This window comes from Lotus japonicus, chromosome 4 (assembly GCF_012489685.1).
Source record: "Lotus japonicus ecotype B-129 chromosome 4, LjGifu_v1.2".
NCBI classification, from domain to species: Eukaryota; Viridiplantae; Streptophyta; class Magnoliopsida; order Fabales; family Fabaceae; genus Lotus; species Lotus japonicus.
The window spans coordinates 67468774-67494055 of NC_080044.1; the positions used below are offsets into that span (position 1 = coordinate 67468774).

Below are 25282 nucleotides of genomic sequence, written 5' to 3' on the forward strand. Positions count from 1 at the left end.
TCTAGTGCAAAGTAAAATGGACCATGTTAGAGCGCTCTTCTAGTGCTAAGTGCTCCTCTAACTAGTTTCGGATACTCCCTAGAGAAGTGAAAATTAAGATTATCAATCTTGTCAAAAGTTTGAATAACCTATGGCACCGTAAGATAATTAATCCTATTGTGATATTTGTTTATTGCTGCTGTGCAATTTTTGTTATTGTTGTGGGCTAGTTTTGACCTTGGGGATAATGAATAATTCAATTAGTTAGATTATGGTTATTTATTAGCATCTAAGCATAGGAAGTAGGAAAGTTATTTGCATTTTGTCATCTTATTGATGTTTTTTGGACTTTGTAGGGGTTGAATACTTAAACCACTATTTTTTTTCTTATTTTGATTTATGTGTTGGATCTTGTATTATTTTAAGGTTTATTATCTGATATACTCCCTCCGGTCCTATTTATAAGCAACAAAAAAAAATTCACATAGTTTAAGAAATGTAGTAAAACTAGATAAAATGCATTAAATTTGTCTTGAATCAAAATAAACTTCCAAAATTACCCTTTGTTATTCATGTTGGAAAGTGGGAAAGAGAGAGAATAATTAATGAGACACATTCTACAAGTTAGAATTAATAAGGGCATCATTGGAAAAAAATAATTAATATAGCTCAAACTTTCATTTGGTTCTTATAAAAAGGACCAAGATTTTTCTTCTCTTTTATGCTTATAAATAGGACCGGAGGGAGTATCAGCTTATGTTTCAATTTATAACTTGAATTTTTTATTATATATCTGATGAACATCAAAAAATCGATTCACGATTCGAATCTCCATTCAATAGCCATGTTTTGGTCTCATTTGATGGTCTTTTGAATACTTGAAACTCAAAAAAAAATTATGTACAGTGTAGGAGCAGGGTTGCTTCCCTCTGTAAGTGTTGTGCTTATCTGTGGTAGTTAGAATTACATTTATTATAGAATTTGTGCATGTACTTCTATTCATGATAGTGTAGTAAGGCGTCATTTGATTGATGTAATCTTCTCCACTTTGGGAGAAAAGGCTAGGGTGTTGATATTGTTGATATGTACTTTTATGGATCCTATGTGCTGGAAAATGACAACCTGAGTTGGAATAAATCCTCTGTATAAGTCTACTATATCCATTGTCTTAATTGTAATGTGCCCCCAAGCTCAGCCTGTTGTATCTTCCCTCTCACCAGAGTCTATTTTTCCAATGCCTTTATCGTAATGTTGCCAGACATAACCTGTAGATCTTCCTCAGAGGGAGTTCCATAACCATGCCCCACATATTGTTCAATGATTGATCTTCACAGTCAGAAACTTAGATGTTTTCAAAATGGGGCTTTATCAATTTACTTTCAGTTAGTCCATTATGTTGCAGAGGAGGTGAAGCTATTGTGATCTGATCAAATGATAAGTGTTTGAATGTGAATTCCTGCAGTTTGATGGAAGGTTGAATGCCGTTTTCTTGCAATGTCACTAACTTTTGAAATCATTCTCCAGTTACATAAAATTGTCAACTAATGCTGCTAACGCACACTTAACAGTTAACACAGTTACACAGACATGAATGCTTATCACATTTATACTGTTTATGCCATTTGATTATAGTTAGTTGGTCCTACATTTCTATAGTTGGTACTGCTATCGATAATGCACCCCTAAGGTAACATTAGGAATTTGTATCCAGTAAATAATCATGTTCCGGCTGTACCTGTAAAACTTCCGGAACTTTTGATAGTTGCCAGGACATCACATGATGTTCAAGCTGCAAGTAGATTTAATTTCATTGTGCATTAGCAAACAAATAGAGGAGGGTAACTCGGGTTTAATGTTTTAGAACATGATGTAAGAACTGGAGGTTCCACACTGGGATGTTATGGCCCAAAGATTAGATCTAACTTGAACAGAAATGGAAGAGATTTAGGATTTTCCCTGGATATCTTACTCTTGCATTCAGAATGGGCTCAGTACAAGTTAGAAAGTGCAATGCAAAGAAAACCAATATTTATTTTCTTCCATCAGTTTCTTCATTTCCATCACTAAGAAAGTTCCACAAGTAAGATTGTTTATTTTGCAATAATACGTACAAATTATTTATGCATATTATAGAGTGAGCAAGCAAGGTGATTTTCACTCATGATTTGGTTTAAAGTGCATAATAATATTAAGGGTTAATCATCTAATAGAACCCTGTCTTTGTCTTGCCGTCTGAAATTAGTCCCTCCCCGGAAAATTTGCAAATCTGGGTCCTCTCCTTTGCAATAAGTCTGGAGCAGGTCCTCGCCGGAGCTCGGAGCTCCGGCGAGTGATGAATAGGCTAGCTGAATGGGATAAAAATAATTACGTGGATTTTAAAAATAATGAAAAAAATAAAAATTACAGATCAGAAATTAAATTAATGGAAAAATCCTTAATTTCCAATTTCATAAATATTAATCTCTAAAATCATTTATTAAAAAATTCCTTAATCTCTAATTTCTATTCTCATGAGTATCATCAATGTTCTTCTCTCAATTCACCCCAATTAACCCAAAACAAAACAAATTAGGGTTCATATCTTCTTCATTAACATGAATCTTCTTCAAACAAGTTTAAAAAATATAAGAATCATTGGAGTCTACTATTACGGCCACTTATAACAGATTTCCAGTTACCACTCCAAATCTCATATACAAAATAGTTCCACACACGCAGCACACACCCACCTTCCAAAAAGCAAGGCACCTCTCCAATCGAAACACCAGTGGGTGAGGAAGAAAACACACAAGGTTCAAATGGGTAATCAGAAACAGCCCTTAGAATTAGTGGTGGTGGCCAAGATTCTAGATCCACACCCACCACCATCAGTCACTTCTATTCATCCCAAATTTCTGCTTCATCTTCTTCAATCTGGAATCTCGTTTTCTGTTCCCTCTCTCACCTCCTTCTCCTTCTCCTATGATACCCAAAATTTCGGATCCAAACCCAGATATTCAGAACCGAACTCAAGCCTTTTCTCCTTGTCGTATTTCTTTCTTACTTCTCCCCTTTCTGGTAACAGAAACCCATTCTAGATACTCATCCTCACCTTCATCTGCAACCACCACTACTCGTAACCCACCCCACCTTCACCCACAACCCACCCCTGAAACCCATCCCCACCCAGAACCCATCGCAACCCACCCCCATCTCCACCGTCACTCGCAGCCCACCCTCACACGCAACCCCACCCTCACCCGCAACCCACCCTAGAAACCCACCCCTATGCTGCAACCTCAACCTCAACCCCAACCCTCACTCGCAACCCACCACACCCCAACCCGCAACCTCTCCCTCAAAGAAATAATCAGATCGTCTTTGATTCGCAGATCTGGGCACAGAAGCAATTGACGGAGGTGTGTGTGTGAGAGAGAATGGAGATGAGTGTGGCTATGGCTATAGGTGGTTTGATTGGGTGGAGAGAGATAAAGAGAGCAGAAGAAGCAAAACCATAATTGGAAGTGTTGATGCCAGGGGAATGAAATCAGAAGATGAGGGGAAAGAAGAAGAACCCTAATCTAATTGGGAATTTGGGGGAATTAGGGGTTAATTTGTTTTTGTTAATTATATTAGGTTTAGTTTTGTTAAATGATTTTATTTTTTTAATTTAATTTTTTTATGTGTAATTTATTTTTTATTTATTTTTAAAATCCACATCAGCGTTTTTATCCCAGTCAGCTAGCCAATTCATCACTCGCCGGAGCTTCGGGCTCCGGCGAGGACCTGCTCCAGACTTATTGCAAACGAGAGGACCCAAATTTGCAAATTTTCCGGGGAGGGACTAATTTCAGACGGCGAGACAAAGACAGGGACCTATTAGATGATTAACCCTAATATTAATCTATAAAAAACTTATTCACTTATTACAGTCAGTTCACTCTCGAAGGGCTTTCGATTCCATGACCTATAGGGGCTATAACCAGTGGAACACATCACAAAGGGTCTGGATTTGGAACTTTGAATATATTAGGTACCCAACGCGTAGTGAAGTGCACTCCTAGTGCAGAATATTACATAGAAAATGGCGAACTTTGTTTTCCTTGCCTCTCCATTGAGAAAGCAATTGACATGTTCTCTTTTTCGTAGTAAATATTTAATTTGACCGTATCATAATAGAGTGAACAACATTAATCTTCTGTGTTCATACACAGCATCTTATCTATGTGTATTGACTGAAAATCATTACATTTGAAGTCCAACAGCCCTAAAAGTCATGATAATCTAGCTTTTATCATGTTCAACAAGCCTTTGCTCAATGGACTTAACATGAAAATGTAAAGCTAGCTATCCAATGAGACAAATGGTATATGGGCAGGAACATTATTGTGTTAGCTTCACTTATACAACTATCTAAGCTTTGATTGCTTCAGAAGTAAGGGTCTCTTTAGCATCGGAGAAAAAGTAGTGTTGTTCCCTAATTATGATAGGAATTGAGTGGAACATTTGATTCTGCTGATAACTCATCGTCTCAACTGATTCTTTTCTCTTTACAGTTTTTTCTCGCCTTACATAATCTTTTGTACACTCATTATATAAAGGGGTTCTCCTTTTATTCTTCAATTTTTTTTAAAAAAAAAGTTAGTATCATTAAGTAGCAATCTGAAGTTTTTTTTACGGTAGTAATCTGAAGATTAATCCGAGAAAACATATAAAAGGATAAACTATAAATGTTCTGTTATTCATTTTTTTGTTAACAATGGAAATAAACCTTGATAGTCCATATAAAGGACATCAGACAACCCTAGGAGGAAGCAGAAGAAGGACTGAAGGTGTGACAATGAAATTTCGTCTCCTCTTGTTTACTACCTCACCAAAATCTACTAATCATGCTTTCTATGTAGGTGTTTAGACCCAGCGAAAAAGAAAACATCCATGATTTATGTGAGTATAGTCTACACAATAGGTTTAATCATCAAATCCCACCCTTTAGTACATGGAAACTTCTTCTTCCAACCCTTAATTTTCTTCCACACTTTTGTACTAAGCAAAATTGAACACTTGCCTCTTTGATCTTCTTCTAAAAGTCGGTAAGCAAGAAAGATACTTGGAAAAGAAAGGATGCCTCAATCAGCTTTGTTGAAGTAGCAACAAAGGAAGGAATAAAGTTTTTTCATAGGAAAAAACCATGAGAATACCATGGAATTTAACGCCACTTGCTTGGTTCTTTAACACAGACAAAGGCATACGTGGGCATATATCAGTGACGGAATTTAGCTGATCTTGAGAGGGGTCATTGGCATGTTATTTTGCCACTTGTTAGCTACATACGCAACACTCCATTTAAAGCATGTTTCACCAACTTCATATGGCCATCCCATCATTGGATATTTTTTTTTACTTAGTAACATTTTTTCCTATTTTGAAGGGAAGTAAATCTAAATCGTATTCACTACAGACAATTTAGCAATATAATAGCTTTAGGATAACTTTTTTCATCCCTCGGGTCACCTCACCGGTTGCATTCCCGACACCTTACTTTTAAATGGGCACTCGAGCTTTCACAGACCCAAAACCCTTGATTGACCTGACTCCGACATGAAAAGCATATTTTTCAATTACATTATCATATTTTGATATGTTACAAAATATGTTTTCATATGTTGATCAAATATTACAAAGTATATTCTCCTTTAAGGTTAAAAAAATGATAATCATTAATGTGTATTTACTATTTAACTATAAGTTGATTGTAATGTGACAAAAGAAAAATCATTTCAATTAAAAAAATAAATTATGTTCGCATTTATCACGAAGTAGGTACTAATATTTGTTTCCATTCATTTATCCCATTAAATATTCATAATTCGTCCTCATCATTCAATAGCAACTTTCCAATTTTTGTTAAATTTTGGAGGCAAAATACAATGCAAGCAGCCATTCTTTTTTCTTTGTGTCATTGTCGGATTTCTCGTGATTGTCATTCACTACTATAATAAATACCCAACAAACCAACCAAAGAAACTTTGAAATTTCAAAATAAAAATAAAATAAAATAAAATAATTAAAATCCTCTCACTTGCTGAGAGCGACTATGATTCTCCATGGACCGCCACTGTACACAGAATAAATATCCTTCTACGTGAAGGCAATATTATATTAACCTCTACTTCAAGCAACATTTCAATTACCAAAATACCCCAAATAACAACATCAACGTCCGTGTCATCCATCAAAACCGCAAGGGCAATCACGTCAAGATAACGAGATTAAGCGTGCGTGTCACGTGCCACCAAAGCCTACGTGTCACGACGCTTGAGGCATAGCAAACGACGTCGTCGTTACCGCCACGCTGCGATGGTCCTTGCAGCTGAGTGCCTTCAGGATTCTCCACGACACCTTGCCGGAGCTCCGATTCTCCGCCACCTTCTCACCGTGGTCTGCTGCCGGGAACATGGACGTCGACGGATTCCGGCGAACCTGCCGGTTCTTCATGTCGTTGAGCTCCATCTCCGGCGGGACCTTCATCGCCCCAAACATCAGAGAGTACCACCGCGGCTTCGTCGCCTTCTTCTCCGACGGCGGAGCCGCGCTCCTGGATGAAGAATTCCGGTGAACCTCCGGCGCCGCCGATTCTTTCAGCCTGGTGTAATTCAACGACTTGCTGCTTCTCATAAGGTGGCGGCGGGAACCGGTGCCGGTGGTGGTGGTGGTGCTCTCGCTATTTGAACGTGTCACGGAGGATAGTGATTCTGATCTTCGGCGATGTGGGACTTTTTTGTCTGCTGATTCTGGATCATGAGTTTTGTCTTTTTCGTTGAAGGGGACTAGCCTGCCGCGGAAAATGATTTCGTCGGCGGGACACATGTCGGAGCTGCCACTGCTGCTGAAGCCGTTGAAGAACTCGCTGGTATCGAGTAACGACGACGGTTGAAATTGAAGATTGTTCTTCAATGACGACTCGTCGTCGTTCAAGCTTGTTGAATTGTAATTGTGAAGTGGAAGGTCACATAAGGAAAGTGCTTCCTCCTTTTCTTCCTCTTCTTCTTGTTGGGATTTCACATAGTTTGAATCTTTCATGATATGGGTGTGCTTTTCTTCCATGGTTGAAGGAGTGAGAAATTGAGAGAGGAATTGTTAAAATTTGAAGAGAAAAGTGAGGTGGTTATGATGTATATATATGGATGTTGAAAACAAAACTTACTTTATGAAATTGAGTGTGGGGGAAAACAAAGAAGGGTGTGTGTGTGTGGTGGAATGATGAGTTGTGTGTATGAGGGTTCTTTTTGTTTGGAGTGTAGATAACGATATTTAGATTTGGACTTTTTTCTTCTCAAGGTTTAATTGTCGATGGCTTCTAGGGAAATTTAAAAAAGATTAATGGAGATTAGAAGGGAAGAGATGATGGTGATGATGATGATAGTGATGGGGAAAGGCATCTAGAAAGCCCAAAAGGGTGAAGGGTGAAGAGAGGGATGGGAATATAGTGCATTGTCTATTTCAGCGAAATGACACTCCATTGTCCATACAATGATGCCAAGGGGGCAGAGATTTTACAGTGGCTAATTTGCTATGGTAAGAATCATTGCTCCCTCTAAGCCAAGATTTTTCAGTACTTGCCTTTGCTTCTTGTTTTGTTGCTTTGAGCATTGTCACGGAACAATGGAGGCCCACGTTCACGTACCAGCTAGCTTTTTACAGACAGCCCGGTCAATAGCTAAATTGTTATGCAAAATATCGTTTATAAAGCGAAAAATAAAAAAATTAACGTGTACTCTTAGAGGTTTAAAATTGTCACAAAAATGTGTCTCAATACAAACTATGATCTAGTTATTTTTAAAAACAAATACTTATTTGTCATTATTCATTGCTAACGTCAGGTTAAAACCTTGACCTAAAACCTAATCCAACTCTTAGCTCACTCTGAATGTCACCGTGTATATCAGGCTATGAACACTAATAGTATATGTGCTTTTCATCTACTCTAAGAAATAAAAATTTACCGGCCTACTAAAGTTGTCAATTTAAACATAAAATTACATCATTTAGGTGGTGCATTACATTTTGTTCTTTTTTTCTAATTTTAGTTTTACGCGGTCCATTACTTTTGTTTTTGTTTTTTTGTTTTCTTTTGTTTTGATTATTATTTCCATTAGTTATCAATTTTTAAGCGTGTGAGTTTCTGACTTCTGAGTTTATGTATGTGTTTTATGAAAATAATCGATGTTAAATCGTGTTAAAAAATAGTTGTGTAACTTGACTATAGTGAAATTTTGATATTATGGATAATCGATTTTATTTGTAAAATACCAACATTCAGTTTTTCAATTTATCTTTTTTTTATTACCGCAGTTATATATGGTTTCAACCACACTGAGGACTTATACTCGGGATCCATTGTCTCCTTATTTGGTCATCATGTGTGTGGAGGTTTTCTCGAGTTTGCTCCTTAAGCAGGTGGAGGACAAGCAGTTGCATGGGATTATGGTGGTCAAAGGAGCACCAATAATTAGCCACTTATTCTTTGTGGATGACCATTTAATTTTTCTAGAGTCACATTGGAGGAGGTGGATAGTGTGGTTCGGGCTATTCGCACTTATGAATAGGCGTTCGGGCAACTTGTGAACATGGACAAGTCAGAGGTGAATTTCAGCCAAAATGTGCATGAAGATAGGAAAAATATGATCTAAGATAGGATGAGGGTTAAGGTTGTTGATGACTTGATGTTCATGACAATTGACAAGTATTTGGGGTTGTCGACTGTTATTGGAAAGTCTAAGAGGCGTATCTTTGCAAGGGTGGAGGATAGAATGTGGAAGAAGCTAAAGGGGTGGAAAGAGCAAGCTTTATCTAGAGCTGGAAAAGAGATCTTGTTGAGTCTGTAGCTCAAGTCATTCCGACTTATATTATGAGTTGTTTTAAAATTCCCACGGGTACTTGTACCAATATGGAGGCTATGTGTGCCAAGTTTTGGTGGGGGCAAAAGGGGGATGAGCGGAAGGTTCATTGGAGTAGTTGGAAAAGATTATGTCAACCTAAGAGGTATTGGGGACTTGGGTTTCGAGACTTGGAGGATTTCAATACATCACTCTTGGAAAAGCAGTTCTAGAGGCTATTGTAGTTTGATAAGTCCTTGTTAGCAAGAATTTGGAAGGCAAAGTATTATCCTAAGACGTCCCTATTGGAAGCTAATTTGGTGTACAACACAAGTTACACGTGGAGGAGTATTTGGGGGGTGGAGGAAGCTATGATTGGTGGTCTTAAATCGAGAGTTGGGGATGGAACAAGCATTAAGGTGTGGATAGATCCATGGTTATCGGGTGAGTCCGATGGAAGAGTTTTGTCAGAAGTGGGAAACCATGCTGATGTAAGGATTGTAGCTGACTTAATTGTTGCAGGTATGCCCCCAAGGTGGAATGTTGCTCTTCTTCACAGTATATTTGTTGAGGTAGAAGCATGTAAGATTGCGCAAATTCCTTTATGCTATCTAGGAATGCAGGATTGACTGGTTTGGCGGTAGAGCAAGGAGGGAACATGTTTGATTGGTTCAGACATTTAAACACCCTAAATCCGAACCAATTCGGTCCGATTACACCCCTAATATTTACTTTGAAAAATGAATGGTTATTGCATCGATTAGTTTTCTATTATTGCATTATTTTTTTCTCCGCCCCAATTTGTTCTCCTCGTGTGTCCTCAATTTGTTACTGCATCTTACAACTTGATATGACCCCAATTTCAAACTAGCCATTATTTGGGGCGGCTTCCGCATCCTCGATTTCATAGTATATGCTGCATATTCTTCTTTGCATGGTGAAATCTACAAAGGTGGTGGCGGTGCTCTAAAGCACAGGTGATGCCAAGAAGAAGGTAGACATATTTGTAATTTTAATTTTCATCATGAATAAATTTGTAAAAAAGACTACATGTGAAGGTACAATGTTTAAAAACAACAAAATTTTTATTCAAGGTTGTAAAGGAACACCAAAAACTTACCTACACTGTAATTGACAACAAAGTCAGATTCCTCACTATAGTGAACTTTAAGAGCTAAGGACATTTTTTGAGATAAGGTAGTCTAATATATACTTACTTTAGGACACATGAGGCATCACATAAAAATAAAACGTTCTCAAATTCAATTAGTACAAGCAAAGCTAGTCCAGGCAAGATTATATCACTAGCAAAAAAACAATGCAATATTAGTAGACCCTAGTCTAGTAATTTTGCTTAGTTAATCGGCTTTCATTCCTTGGTCTGAATTTTCAACTCAATCTTGTTAGTCAAGCACACAATACAAACACGAAGATACAAGGTCGACATAAGGAGAAATCCACTTGCCAAATCCCCCTAGTTGGACTTAAATCATGTATATCCTTTAACATTAGGTAGAGTCAGCATATTGAATAATAGATTCATGTCTTTATTAACTGACAAAAATGAAGCTGGATATTGGTTCAGTTGTTACATGAACACACCATTTCATCTCCCCTTGTGATATCTAGTTCCCCTGATATCTAAGCTTGTTAATCACAGAGTTAGCATAAGCCTCTTTGACATGAGAAGCTATTTCAGAGTTCGTATTTCTGTAAATGCAACCTGTTATTCTCTTATAACAAGTGAACTTGTTCTAGCTTCAGTTTTTAATTTTCAATCTTCAGAACATGGATGAAAAATGCCAGTTCAAATGTGAAACGCATTCAAAAGATGCAACAGTGCAATGTCCTCTGTATGCAACCTCTCAAGTTACAGAACCAAAATTGAACAATTACATTCTAATTCAAAAATCAAATCGATTCCAATTCAACCTAAACTCGATGCATAAACACTCAATTTCATTCAAGATTAGAACCATCCAAACACAAAAACCTCGAATTCACTAATTGGAATCAATTATCCAGTTAACGACAGCGAGAAATTAAAATCGGAAATCGCAGCTTCGAATTCAACAAATTGAAAAGCAAATCAAAAATTAATCGCAGCAACAAGAAATAGCCAAACAATAATCATTGATTGTTAAATTGAAGCTCAAGAGCAATTACACAATATCAACAGCGAAATTGAAACTAAACGAAACCCTAAAACACATAAATCCCCAATCCTCTATCCTCCAAAACCATAGAGGGTCCTGCCCTGCCTCTTGAGAGCGTAAACAACGTCCATCGCCGTCACAGTCTTGCGGCGAGCGTGCTCAGTGTAGGTAACAGCATCACGAATAACGTTCTCGAGGAAGATCTTGAGAACACCGCGAGTTTCTTCATAGATGAGACCGCTGATACGCTTCACACCACCACGCCTTGCGAGACGGCGAATGGCAGGCTTGGTGATTCCCTGGATGTTATCCCTCAGAACCTTCCGGTGACGCTTCGCTCCTCCCTTTCCCAAACCCTTGCCTCCCTTTCCTCTTCCTGACATGGTTGTTGTTGGGTGATGCTCTCTCTCTGTGATTTCGTTAAGAGGAAACCGAATATGCTTTGGCTGTTAAATTAGATTGGATGAATCTATGTGTTATATAGAGTACGGTGAGGGATGTGTGGCCGTTAGATTAGTGGTGATCCGTGTAAAAGGAGAGTGGAGTGATTGGGACGGTTGGATTTGGAAAGGTTGATTGTGATTGGTGGAAAGAGTGCGAGGCGGATTGTGGGAGTTTTGAAATTTTGGATTTGAGCTGGTTGTGCTTTTTTTGTGGGGAAATGTGTCTGTGAGAAAACACAACTTTTTGAATCACGTGAGGGGGAAATTTTGTGGCTGATTTCAACTGTGACCGCTAATTATTTTTTCACAAGAGTTTTGAATGAAATGAAAATATGCACAAAGCGTACCTCATGAAAATATAGTAGCCGCGCTTTGGCAATTTGGGATTTGAATTTGCCATGTACAAGCCACAAAATTTTAATTAACATGCTTCAATAGCTAGCTAAGAATCTCTACAACGCTGGTTATTGTATTAGTTTTGTTTCAGAGGACTCACAGCTGATCAACTTTTGTGCCGATTGAGCTATTACCCTCCTGATCAAGCCTCAAGGCTGATCACTCCCACCGACTGCACCCAAGCGCTACTCGGCCGAGCCAAGCTAGCCCCCATAGGAGATAAGATCCTCATCACTTCACTCATCCCATCGTTGACCTTACGAGCTAGTCGCATAGGCTGGGTGTGAGGCTCAAGATCTAGTCCTCATTAACGAGAAACCCTCAGTCGTTGGATCTTTGTGGAAAACAATGGCTTAGAGAGATATAACAATGCAGACGTGCCCGGAACAAAAGAACTCGTGACCCCCTCCTAGGGCTACCTCGACCCTATGAGCAGGTATATAAGGCCCTTTCATCGAAGGCATCAGGTACATGATCTATTTCACTTAACTTAGAGATTTTCCATAATGGCCCAACCACTATCTTAGGCATCAAAGTGCCTTTAGATAAACTCCTCTAGGACTGATCAACGTTGTCAGTCACCCCCCCCCCCTCCACTCTCTGTCCCAAGATTCCACCGCTCCCTCTTCAATCAACACCTCCCCGAGTGATTTAACCGACTCAGGCCAATCAAATTTTTAAGACTAAACAATATTGATTATTTTTTCTCCTTGTTAGAGTACACTTACATGAACGGTTGCTTAGCAAGTTCATTGGTGTTTTTTTATTAAATAATTTTTTCTCTCACTTTTGTACTAACAATTTATTTTCTATTATGCATTAAGTGAAAATATAAATATATGTGTTGCTTATGAAAATTATGAAAAAATTAAGAGTCACCATTAAATTACCATATGAATCGTTTACTTATAAATTGTTTATATTCTATGTGTCATTTTGAGCCGATCAAAAAAATGTTAAACCACTCGAATAAGCAACTATGGATGGGGATTATAGTTCTGACTTTACTGTAAATACTAGGTTAAAAGTGATGATTGTCCGTCCACTTATACATTATAAGAGTTTTAACAAGCTAGGTTGCAAGGTAAAAGTCAACTTAACAACATTTGTACTTTATTTTATTAAATATTCTATAGATATTCATTAGATATTGTCCTAATATTTTGAAAAGAGAAATTTTTTTAAACAAGGAAGGCAAGGTGAGAGGTCCAAAACCAGAAGAAGAGGACATAGCATCTCTAGCATTAGAGCATCTCCAATGTAGTCCTTATTTTGGGATCTTAAAATAAGATTCGGATCTTATTAGATCTCATCATTGGAGCTATCCTACGTGGCATAAGATATTAGCTTTTGCTAAGATCCGTGACTTAGCTCAGGTACTCTCAAATGTGTGATCTTAAATAAAATAATATTTTTTCTCTCTCTCATTCAATACAAGAACCAAAGTGAAAAATATGGAGGAAAATAAATAATATAAATATATTAAGTATCGTGGGTCCAGTTAAAAGTAAAATAAGATCTCATCCATTAGAGTGAAATGTGCATATGCACCTTATGAGTGTCTTAAATCCTATGTGGCAGTCTGGGCCCACAAAAAATGAGTTAAGTCCCAAAATAAGATCTTATCATTGGAGATGCTCTTATGTTTCAAAAAACCTACTCCATTCAAAGAAAATACACTCTAAAACATGAATTCCAAAATAAAAACTATGTGAAGCATCATCAGCTACACTATCTGGTACCATAATAAAATATCGCATAATAGATTGAACTTCAACTATGAGAGAACCTAATCTGACAATTGGAAGAAACCATATTTGCATATATATGGCTCAAGTAACAATCAATAGTGTACGGGTACCTACCAAGTTATCGTCCATAATAGCTCGTCCCAGAGGATGGGGGACAATTAACGTCACTTGGCTTGGGAGGGGCAACATGGTTGAGCCAAATTCGCCAAAACTTACCAGTCGTTTATAACCCACAAATAAATTGACCAATCATTATGTTATAAGTTACACAATAATATGAAACATCCAATAAACTCAATACAAAACTTCAAGTCCATTGAAAGCTTAGGGATATCAGAATCCAGCATATTCACTAAAACAGTATTCTTGGGCATGTGTTTGGTAATCTAATCGTCCAGCTTGGGACTCCAGGAGAGTTTGGAGAGAATGGTCTTAGCTGAGTCACTTTCAATAATCACCCAAGGATAAGAAATGTTTAGTTCTACTAACTCTAATGCAGACAATTAATCAAAGCCTAAAACAAAACTTGAAATCAGAGATTGAATTGAGCAAATTGATAAACTGATGCTAATTAAACTTTGATTCAGAACAGTGAACACTTGCGGGAACCATGATTTACATGAAATATAGATCAATTGAAAACAGGAACTAAGCATCTATTAATCATTGGGGAAAGTAACTAGGTGTTACATTGTTTAAATTCAACATCAAATTACATGACCTAGAAGACCAGTGAACACTAAATCCCTAACCACCGAAACCATAGAGGGTCCTGCCCTGCCTCTTGAGAGCGTAAACAACATCCATCGCCGTCACAGTCTTACGGCGAGCGTGCTCAGTGTAGGTCACAGCATCGCGAATAACGTTCTCGAGGAAGATCTTGAGAACACCGCGAGTTTCTTCATAGATGAGACCGCTGATACGCTTCACACCGCCACGCCTTGCGAGACGGCGAATCGCAGGCTTGGTGATTCCCTGGATGTTATCCCTCAGAACCTTCCGGTGACGCTTCGCTCCTCCTTTACCCAAACCCTTGCCTCCTTTTCCTCTTCCTGACATGGTAGCTGATTTCTCACTCTCTGTGCTTCAGTGAGTTTTGCAGATGATGGTGGTTTTGCTTTCGGTGATGGAAGATGACTCGGCGTGTTTGTTTATATAGGATGAGAGGATAGATGCTTAGCCGTTGGATTGAATGGTGATCCGCGTGAATGAATATCTGTACGCTTGGGCCGTTGGATTAGAAATGATTGGCTGAGAATGAATGTTACGGGGATCGCAAGAGTTTTTTGTTTAGTACTTGAAAAACATTGCGGGAAACTTTTTGTTTTTTTTATTTTTTCATGAGTCATGACCCCGCCACTGGAAATTCCACTATATTTTCAATGAATTCTAAAATCATCATTATAAAAATTAAATTAATACATTGTCTTTAAGTTTAATAATAGACACTTTTAAAATATATATATATATATGCATATATATAATAGACTTATAGACCATAATTTTGGAGTCTCTCCTCCTTTTGAGAAGCATTTTATTTTTCCTTCTTTGTCGGAGGTTGTACGACAACCCTGCCAACCCTAATGAGGATTCTTTTATGAATCTATTGTGGGTTTGAGAATTCAAGGAAGAGCAGGCTTTGTATAAATTGATCCACTTGAAACTCCCGATGTGTTGTTTGTGATAAAAAAATGTAAGTCTTCTTCTGAGATGCTTGTGATGGCTCGTTTTAGCATCATGGTGTTGAGGTTCAGGTGATTTTAGCTTCTTTCACTCATATTCATTTTTTGCTCAAGTTTGATCGGCATATTTCTCTCATGTAAATATAAGTTATGCATTGGTTTTCGAACCTGGCTAATAAGTCCAGATTCTGGGAGCTTTTGAGAAGGCATATGCCTCTTAGGTGGTGTTCATTGGATTTGTGTAGGGGGTTTTACTAACGTTATGGATGTGACGGATAAAAAAGGAAAATGATCGGTTTTCTTTTGTTCACTTGTAGGAGGTTTTGAGCATGTGTGAGGGTTATGATCATCGTGACATAGGTTTCCCGAGGTACAAGATTACCTTGTCAAATAACAGGTGGTTTCGGGCACGATGGAGGAGGCGCTTCATTGTGCTCTGACAAATAGTCTTTGAGATTTTGCTTGGCCACAAATGTCTATCTCTCACTACTCGCATTTCAAATCGAATCATAATTCAGTTTTGGTTGATGGTCTTTTTCTAGCAAGCGAAAGAAGAAGAATAAAAAGTGTAAGGTATTTTATTTTGAGGAGGTTTGGCGGCACATGGAAGAGGAGTGTGCTGATTTGGTAGCTCATGTTTGGAGTCATTTCATTGTTAGGGCCACTAAGACTATGTACAATGGTTATCTTTCTCAACACTCTCATTTTTCACTTTTTACACTTCACGTCATCTTCTCTCTCTTCCATCTAATAATTCAACACACATTCAATTTTTACTCACTGCAATGGTTTTGTTTAATAAAATTCAACACCCCACTCCACCACTTTTATTTCATATTCTTATTTTCTTTTATGTTTTTGTTTTTGTGATTATATATTAATAACAATTATTGATTGAAAATAAATTAAAATAGTTAAGAGTTAAATATTATTTTTTTATAATTTGATTTGATTTTTTTTTAATTTTATATTCTTAATTTTTTTTTCTTGCAAGTAATAAAGATGAGATATTAGGATAGTCATCATTAAAAAAAAGTAAAATTACAAAAAAAACTTAAAATGCAATACAATACACTAAGCAAACAATCTATTTAATCACGAAACATTCCGAACTTTGTCCATATGTGTTTGACTAGATATGCTTGCAATTCATGATGTACATTTGAATCACGCATCACATATCTAACACACACATGATTCGCAAATGCAGGTATCACCTCGGTCAAAAATGGCTCCGGTGTACTAGACCCACTTACCTCAGATTGATCATAATTTGTCCAATGTTGAGTATATGTATCTCGTTCATCCTCACAATCATATTATGCAATATGATACATGATCTCGTGATGAGAGTCAAATCAGCTATGTCCCACAAACGGGTTAGTTCGCGGATGATTTCAAATCGAGCATGCAACACCCCAAATGCACGTTCGATGTCCTTTTGACACCCCTCTTGATATTTCGCAAATTACTTATCTGGTTCACTTTGAGGGAGTCTAATTGATTTGACGAAAGTCGGATAAGAAGGGTAGATACTGTCAGCAAGATAATATGTCATATTATACGGACGTTGATTCACAAAGAAGATCACTCGTGAAGTATTTCCCTGTTCAACATCATCGAACACGAGTGAACGGTCTAGAACGTTTATATCATTAAATGTGTCTGGACATCCAAAAAAGGCATGTCAAATCCATAAATCGTAAGTTGCAACTGCTTCAAGAATAACAGTGGTGGTTCCCTTATCTCCCCGAGTAAATTGACCTTCCCATGCTGTATGACAATTTTTTCATTCCTGGTGCATGCAATCAATACTCCCAACCATCCCCGGGAACCCCCACATTTCACTAACATGCAGTATTCTTTGCAAGTCATCTTGAGTTGGGGCTCTGAGATACACTAGCTCAAACAATTGTATGATTCATTTACAGAATCTATGCAAGCACTCAAATGTTGTAGTACCTACTATTTTGATGTATTCATTGACCACATCGGCCGCCACACCATATGTTAACATTCGCATGGCCGTGATACATTTTGCTAATGAAGATATGCCGTCTTTTTTGGTTGCGTCAACTCTTTGGGTGAAGTAATTGTCACTACTAGATAGGTCCCCAATGATCTGAAGGAACATATGTTTCCCCATCTGGAATTGCCGACTAAACATTGTATCGTCATATGTAGGTTGATCTGCAAAGTAGTCGTCAATCAATCTTTGGTTTGTCGTTGCATGATCTCTATTGAGACATTTTTCTCTTGACACGAGGTGTATATCCTTCCTCTATTTGGTTCCGTTGCTCCCTAAACCGATTGGCGATATACCTCTCTTCGATTTCAGACTGCCTTTTGTAAGCTTCGATATCAAAAGAAAATTCTGAAGGATCCATTGATATTTTGCTAGTTATATGAGATTTTTGGTATTGGTACAACAATAGAAGAATGAGCCTCATTTAAATAATAAATTGAGTTGGTGAAATGGACGGACTCTAAACAAATAATGCAATGTAGTTAGATAATAGATAAGGATAGAAATCAGATTAAGTGGTTGATATGGATGAAATCCAAACAAATAATGCAATGTAAATGCAAAAACCAAAACAATAAACTCAATTTTTTTTGGCAGACTCAAATTCAAGCATAACATTTCCACTTCCTGTTACAATAGTACAACACATAATGAGATTCATCACACGAAATACAAGTGCAATAGTTTCGATTCATGGAATAAAAGAGCAAGACACTAAGACACCCTATTTAGCTATGCAAGATAGGCAGTGAGTTGCAAGAGAGTCTCGAGTCCATCAGTGTGATGTTGCTGATCATTGGTAACGGGAAAGGTCTTAATAATAGCAAAGCCCTCAGCATTCACATACTTTCCAGTGCCACCAATGATTGCAAGTTGTGATTCTGAGACTTGTGTTCTGTGGACACCAAAGAAGCTGAGACTATCCACATAACCATTCTCCTCAAACTTTGCAATGAAAGCCATCACCTGGCTTGTTCCGTCCACTGAGCTTGCTATGTAAAATCCCTGTGCTTTCCCCACCATTCCTGATCCCAATTCATGCCCTTCTGTCAATTCATCATCAAACACTGTCATTGTTCCAAACATCAACTTCTGCAGGGTTAGTCCTGCTGGGAGGTTATTCGGATTCGTCACTGAGAAACCATTCCCATTCCCATTGTTGTTGTTGTTGAAAACATTCCCAGTGGTTCCACTCAGTCCGGTGATAAAAGGAAGGTCGTTGTTGTTGAGAATTCCAGCGTTGTTGTTGTTCTGGGGAACACCATTGTTGAGAGGAAGGTTTGCACCGTTGGGCTTGGCAAACGCAACTTGAGCGTTCACAGCGGGATTTGTAACCACCCCTGTCACTGCTCTCGCCGTGGGGTTTGAACCGCCGAGAATGTCATGCATGAAAAATGAGAGTGTGTGGTGATGATACTCTCCATCAATGGCTGCAGCAGGGGTAGCACCTGTTACCAGAGGAGAGACAGGGGATTCAGCAGAGTCAAGTGATTCTTCTGGTGCTGTGGTGGTGGGTGTTTCTAGATCAGTGAGGATTCGAGTTGAAGCGGTGGAAGTGAATGCAAGGAACATCAATGCTAAGAAGGTTATGGCTTTCAGGGGCATGGTCGTTGTTTTGGACCTAAATCTCATATGAAGAAGAGACCTTATCCAAAACCCTAGCAGACAAAGCTAGGAGAAGATAAAAGTGTAATATAATAATGAAAGATCCTTTTTACAATGAATGACCTCCCCTTTGATACATCACGTATATATCAATAAAACTGGAAAGAATAGTAATAAGTAAACTACACAAGAACTTCTTACCCAACATCTGAATCAAGTTGAATCTCTAGATGACTAGATGCTTGTCTAGTCAAGGCGTCAACGACCAAATTACCCTCACGATGACATGAACGATGGAGGCCCTTCAATCCAAAACTTTCTTCTTACCTTTCTAATCCGATCACACAACCAATAAGTTTGAATATATATCGTGCTTAATAGAACATCCAGGACATTCGTACAGTCAGACGCATAAATATTGTCACGATACCGCATTTTCCAAGCAAGAGTGAAACCAACATCAACAACAATCAATTCGGCATAAAAAGGATCCTCAAAGCTACTAGAGAAGCCATAAATTCACTTATTGTCATGGTCCCAAATTGCTCTACCAACCTCATTATATTGTCATTTTGAATCAAGCTACCGTCCATATGAACACGCACGGGCGCCACCCCAACACTCGTAGTCATAACAGATCCTCGCCGCATAGAGAACCAGTTTCGCCACTCCTAAACCTTAAACATAATTAAGGTGTCGTTGTTGCTCTCCAAAAACTCTATTGTTTCTTCACTTCCAAATCCACCATAAAATAGCAATAGCTAAGACATTATGATGCTGTTGGATGTGAGTAAACAACCAAAAACAAAATTTCTTTTTTAATTAAAAATTAATTTCCTAAAAAATTTAGATTTTGAATAAATCATTATTTAAGTAAAATCTGAAAATTGTTTATTTGGAAAAATTACTTTTAATTAGCTAATCTAGAAAATCCATTATAATAGATGAGAGAAAAAAATTAAAAAATTCACTATCACTCACTATTCACTTGCTCCTCCTCTTCTTCTTCTTCTTCTTCCAATTTCCATTAATCCCTATAAATTCCAGTTTGAATGATTCTCAGGTGTTTGCGTTTCTCCATTCCCGCTTGAATGATCCTTCACAGAGCCAAAGCGATCAACCCAAATCCCTTGTTCCACCATGCTAATTCTCAAGCTCTATTCCACACCCGTCAACGATCTCAAACACCAACTTCAAAGCATCGCAAGCGCATTCCATTCATCACCGAAATCAAAGACATTGATGACCCAGATGAAGCTCTCTCCCTGTTTCACCATTACAAGGAACAGGGTTGCAGACACTACTACCCTTCCTACGCTGCATTGCTCTACAAACTCGCTCGTTCAAGAAGATTCGATGCCGTTGAAAGCATTCTCAATCACATGAAGGACACCGACTTGCATTGTAACGAGAGCGTTTTCATTGCTTTGTTTCAACACTATGGCCCTGAGAAAGCCCTTGAGCTTTTCCGCAGAATGCCCCAGTTCAATTGCACCCGCACATTGCAGTCTTTCAATGCGCTTCTCAATGTTCTGGTTGATAACGACCGGTTTGGCGAGGCCGGTGAGGCTTTTGGTCGATCCTACGAGATGGGTTTTCGTCCGAATACGGTCACGTTCAATATAATGATCAAGGGGTGGTTGGGGAAAGGTGAGTGGGGTAAAGCATGTGAGGTGTTTGATGAAATGCTTGAGAAGAGAGTGCAGCCTAGTGTTGTGACTTATAATAGTCTCATTGGGTTTTTGTCTAGAAAGGGTGATTTGGATAAAGCAATGACATTGCTTGAGGATATGAACTGCAAAGGTAAACGCGCTAATGAGGTGACTTATGCATTGTTGATGGAAGGCTTGTGCTCCGTGGAAAAGTATGAGGAGGCTAAGAAGTTAATGTTTGATATGGCGTATCGCGGGTGTAAACCTCAGCTGGTTAATTTTTCTGTTTTGATGAATGATCTTGGTAGGAGAGGGAAGATTGAAGAGGCCAAGGCTTTAATAAATGAGATGAAAAAAAGGAGGCTTAAACCGGATGTTGTGACGTACAATGTGTTGATAAATTATCTTTGCAAGGAGGGTAAGACTGAGGAAGCTTACAAAGTCTTAACTGAGATGCAGATTAGGGGTACTGAGCCAAATGCAGCCACATACAGGATGATGGTTGATGGTTTATGCAGAATTGGGGATTTTGAGGTGGGTCTGAATGTTTTGAGTGCAATGCTAGCAAGTAGACATTATCCGCGTTCTGAAACATTTAATAGTTTGGTTGTTGGCTTGTTGAACTCTGGGAATATTGATGGTGCCTGCTTTGTTTTGGAAGAGATGGGGAAGAGAAAGGTGGAATTTGACTTGGTGAACTGGGAAACTATAGTAAAGGATGTTTGCAGTGAGAACAAGGGCGCAAGTGGGCTCATGACTGTACTTAATCCTACATGACTCCATTCGTCTAATGCATTAGACATGAACCAATTGTTCGGTAAAACATACACCTCAACGCGTCAATGGAAAAGTAAAATTTTGTCATGTTGAGTTCAACGTCATTTCTAGTTGAGCGAATTGTTTTCAATTGGTGGCAATATATGTTGTTGCTTAGCTTAGAAGATGAGCAGTATCCTCTGGCAAAGATGAATTTAGGATCCTGGGTAGTCTGTAATTGCTGATGTTTGTAATCGTGGCCCTAAATGATAGAAGGTTAAACTTGAAAGAGAGTCCAATATGTTTGACCCCAAGAAGGATTGTATTGACGAACATATCATAACCATTATTGACATCACCTTTAGCTGTTGTTATTCATTTGTTCACAAATGCTTTTATTCAATCCCTATTCCTTTTGATTAGAAAAAACCAACAGTTTTATGATTTAGATTTTCAGGCACTTTTTGATAAAATTTATTAAAGAATAATGCTATACAGTTCCGAGAGATCTTTAAAGAACTCACATGAATTTTCTATTGTTTTGGAATTTGATGGCCCCAAATTTCTGGTGACGGAATTTCTGGTGACGGAGTATTTTAAGTTTATTTATAATGCATGCCCGTTTAGTTCTAACTGCTACAACCAGGAAAAATGAGAACACCTCCATTCATGATCACCTACTCCTCTCATCAACTCCAACATTTCGTTCCATATTTCTTCTGCAAGAACTTTGAAGTCTTAGTATTTATAGCTGTCCAGGTAGCCCTTTATCTCCTCATCCCATCGCATCAAAGTACAATTTGGATTGGAACTATCAGATACTAGCATTTCCATGGCAAGCATTGAAACTCATTCTAAGACCATGCCCCTGAAAGCCATAACCTTTTTAGCATTGATGTTCCTGGCATTCACTTCCACAGCTTCAACTCGAGTCCTCACTGATGTAGAAACACCCACCACCACAGCACCAGAAGAATTACCCGACTCTGCTGAATCCCCTGTTTCTTCCACTGTCACTCCTCCGTTAACAGCTGCTACCCCTGCTGCAGCCATCGATAGCGAGTATCATCACCACACACTCTCGTTTTTCATGCATGACATTCTTGGCGGGTCGAACCCCACAGCAAGAGCAGTGACGGGGGTGGTTACAAATCCTGCTGTGAACGCTCAAGTTGCGTTTGCCAAGCCTAACGGTGCAAACCTTCCTCTCAACAATGGTGTCCCCCAGAACAACAACAACGCTGGAATTCTGAACAACAACAACCTTCCTTTCATAACCGGTCTGAGTGGTAGTACTGGAAATGTTTTCAACAACAACAACAATGGGAATGGGAATGGTTTCTCAGTTACAAATCCGAATAACCTGCCAGCAGGACTGACCCTGCAGAAGTTGATGTTTGGGACAATGACAGTATTTGATGATGAATTGACTGAAGGGCATGAATTGGGATCAGGATTGGTGGGGAAAGCACATGGATTTTACATAGCAAGCTCAGTGGACGGAACGAGCCAGGTAATGGCTTTCACTGCGAAGTTTGAGGAGAATGGTTATGTGGATAGTCTCAGCTTCTTTGGTGTACACAGAACACAAGTCTCAGAATCACAACTTGCCATCATTGGTGGCACTGGAAAGTATGTGAATGCTGAGGGATTTGCTATTATTAAGACCTTTCCTGTTACCAATGATCAACAACATAACACTGATGGCCTCGAAACTCTCTTGCAACTCACTGCTTATCTTGCCTAGCTAATTAGGGTGTCTTGCTCTTTTATACCATGAATTGAAACTACTGCAAAATATTTGTATTTCGTGTGAAGAATCTCATATTATGTGTTGTACTATTGTAACAAAAAGTAAAAATTTTATGATTGAATTTGTATTATCTTTCGTCCTTTGAATCCCATCATTCAAATTTTTTGTAAAGTATCTGGCATGGTACGTAGTTCCCCTTTTATTTCTATCATGGGTGCCTGTAAGATCCGATTGTGCTTGACTTTTTTCTACATCAAATAAGCACAAGTAGAGAATGGGTTTTTAAACCAATAACTAATCAAAAGTTTATCATTAATATTACTATAAAATATCAAATACATGCCATAATATGAACAAAGCACCTAGCTTCATAAAAAAGGGTTCTTACAGAGATTTTATCTCTCTCAAATATAAGAATGAGTTTATGATACAGGAATATACAAAATATCTCTAATTATGATCAACTGTTGAAAACAGTCAAAAATGCATAGTAGAACTTGCAGCCCTGCCAGAAGCCTGAAATAGAACATTTAATTCAGAGTGATTAATTCCACAGTATATTCAACTCTGTAAAACAAACAAAATACGCTTAAATGACAAACATGTAGAGAAAATAAAATTCCTGATGGAAAAATAGTGCCCGAGAATAAGGCAGAGACCCCTAAATGGTAACATCAATAAATCACTGGTTAAAGAAAATAAAAAACCACACAGCTTACTAGCATGGCATTATCTAATGTATTCCACACCATAAACAAATTTTCTGATCAAGTACGTACCATAGATGGATGTTTTATTATTGAAATATTGCAGACGTTGCTTGTACTATCACGAGACAGCAAAAGCCGTACATGAGAGACACTCTTCCAACTCTCTCCCAGTGCTGGTTTGGAGATACCTTCTTCTCCACCCACAACATGATTCGTTACCTTCAAAATTTGTTCCATCAGAAATGTTATTTCAAGGACTTATAGTTGTCCTGCTGTATCAATGCAAATCATAGCAATTATGACTGAAATTCTCTGCATATAAAATGAGCCCAGTCATGACTAAACCAATATCTGGCTTTCTTCCACCGTCTTCTTTAATTCTGTCTTCATTTTGCCTTGACCCACAAAACAGCACTTCCCCAGCATTTATATATGAGGAAATAAATGTAAGAAAATAATTTATTATAAGGCTAAATTTGACAGAAGCTCATCAGACACCCCCTCTCCTCACTTCTTTCTGACAAGTCACCACCTTATTTTCCTCTTTTTTCTATCTTTCCTTACTTGCATAAAAAGAGGGAACAATTAGACATGATTATAGAACAACCACCACAACTGGAACCTTTTCAGAGACATTATAGATCAGAGACAATATGCTTCCGACATGGTTTAGAAAGTAGCCCATTCCCATGACGGCGGATTCTCAAGTAGGGTCAAATTTTCTTTATACAAGGGCACATCTAAAACTTTTACTGAACTATATCATGCTTTATCAGACTAAAGGGTAAAAAAAACATTCATATTATCATATGAAAAAGTGTTGAAAGAGATGAGCTGAAAAAATCCTTTCAATTAGGGCCCAGTTTGGAAGAGCTTATTTGAGCTTATCTGACAGCATAAGCTCTTATGTCAGTGTTTGTGAGAGCTTATGCAAACAGCTTATGGCCTGCCATAAGCTATTTTCAGCTTATTTTCATAAGCTACTCAGGACAGCTTATGAAAAACAGCTTATGCTTATATACAGCTTATTTTTAATTCATTTCAATAAATGTTTAAAAATAGCTTATGAATAAGCGCTTATGTCATAAGCGCTTATGACCATAAGCGCTTAATTAAGCTGTTTTTCCAAACGGGGCTTAGAAGGACTTTTCGCAATAACTGAAAGGACTATTGCTTGTAGGAAAGAAAGAGGAAGGTGTGGGAAAAAAAAAAAAACTAAACTTACCAATGCTGCAATATTATACTCATGTGCTAACTTCTTCAGTAAAAACCCAGCAGATATCATTAAAGCATGTCCTGAAATCGCCCATAATATGTAAAACTGTAAGTCTCTGCAGTCTGTATATTCAACTAATTATGATAAGAACCTTGGGAGAACCACACCACAAAAGCAAGCTGTTGTAGTTGGAGAGCCCAAGGCCTTATAAACCCCACAATAGAATCTCATACTTCCAATGTGGGACTCAAGTCCCATACCTTGGAATTGGTTTCCTAACATCAAACATTTCAACCTTTTCA

General features: G+C 38.1%; 6 protein-coding genes across 6 annotated transcripts; 2 read left to right on the forward strand and 4 right to left on the reverse strand.

Annotated features, from left to right (window-relative positions):
* Window positions 1-5834: 5834 nt before the first annotated feature.
* LOC130712134 (uncharacterized) lies at window positions 5835-7290 on the reverse strand. The gene has a single exon (XM_057561973.1). It carries the CDS (start codon window positions 7060-7062, stop codon window positions 6265-6267), a length of 798 nt encoding a protein of 265 aa, XP_057417956.1. The 5' UTR covers window positions 7063-7290; the 3' UTR covers window positions 5835-6264.
* Window positions 7291-10950: 3660 nt separating this feature from the next.
* Window positions 10951-11456, reverse strand: LOC130712135 (histone H4). Its single transcript, XM_057561974.1, has one exon. The coding sequence runs from the start codon at window positions 11371-11373 to the stop codon at window positions 11062-11064; it is 312 nt and encodes a 103-aa protein (XP_057417957.1). The 5' UTR covers window positions 11374-11456; the 3' UTR covers window positions 10951-11061.
* Window positions 11457-14119: 2663 nt separating this feature from the next.
* On the reverse strand, window positions 14120-14722 carry LOC130712136 (histone H4). The gene has a single exon (XM_057561975.1). It carries the CDS (start codon window positions 14637-14639, stop codon window positions 14328-14330), a length of 312 nt encoding a protein of 103 aa, XP_057417958.1. The 5' UTR covers window positions 14640-14722; the 3' UTR covers window positions 14120-14327.
* A 3141-nt stretch (window positions 14723-17863) lies between these two features.
* On the reverse strand, window positions 17864-18920 carry LOC130713210 (dirigent protein 25-like). The gene has a single exon (XM_057562999.1). It carries the CDS (start codon window positions 18918-18920, stop codon window positions 18021-18023), a length of 900 nt encoding a protein of 299 aa, XP_057418982.1. The 3' UTR covers window positions 17864-18020.
* A 935-nt stretch (window positions 18921-19855) lies between these two features.
* Window positions 19856-21707, forward strand: LOC130712132 (pentatricopeptide repeat-containing protein At1g07740, mitochondrial-like). The gene has a single exon (XM_057561971.1). The coding sequence runs from the start codon at window positions 19985-19987 to the stop codon at window positions 21320-21322; it is 1338 nt and encodes a 445-aa protein (XP_057417954.1). The 5' UTR covers window positions 19856-19984; the 3' UTR covers window positions 21323-21707.
* A 358-nt stretch (window positions 21708-22065) lies between these two features.
* Window positions 22066-23184, forward strand: LOC130712133 (dirigent protein 10-like). Its single transcript, XM_057561972.1, has one exon. It carries the CDS (start codon window positions 22134-22136, stop codon window positions 23046-23048), a length of 915 nt encoding a protein of 304 aa, XP_057417955.1. The 5' UTR covers window positions 22066-22133; the 3' UTR covers window positions 23049-23184.
* The last annotated feature ends 2098 nt before the right edge of the window (window positions 23185-25282 follow it).

What these genes read in the sequence shown, in the direction of transcription:
- LOC130712134 (XM_057561973.1), bottom strand. Translation starts at nt 7,062, where the DNA reads ATGGAAGAAAAGCACACCCATATCATGAAAGATTCAAACTATGTGAAA.
- LOC130712133 (XM_057561972.1), top strand. Translation starts at nt 22,134, where the DNA reads ATGGCAAGCATTGAAACTCATTCTAAGACCATGCCCCTGAAAGCCATA.
- LOC130712132 (XM_057561971.1), top strand. Translation starts at nt 19,985, where the DNA reads ATGATCCTTCACAGAGCCAAAGCGATCAACCCAAATCCCTTGTTCCAC.
- LOC130712135 (XM_057561974.1), bottom strand. Translation starts at nt 11,373, where the DNA reads ATGTCAGGAAGAGGAAAGGGAGGCAAGGGTTTGGGAAAGGGAGGAGCG.
- LOC130712136 (XM_057561975.1), bottom strand. Translation starts at nt 14,639, where the DNA reads ATGTCAGGAAGAGGAAAAGGAGGCAAGGGTTTGGGTAAAGGAGGAGCG.
- LOC130713210 (XM_057562999.1), bottom strand. Translation starts at nt 18,920, where the DNA reads ATGAGATTTAGGTCCAAAACAACGACCATGCCCCTGAAAGCCATAACC.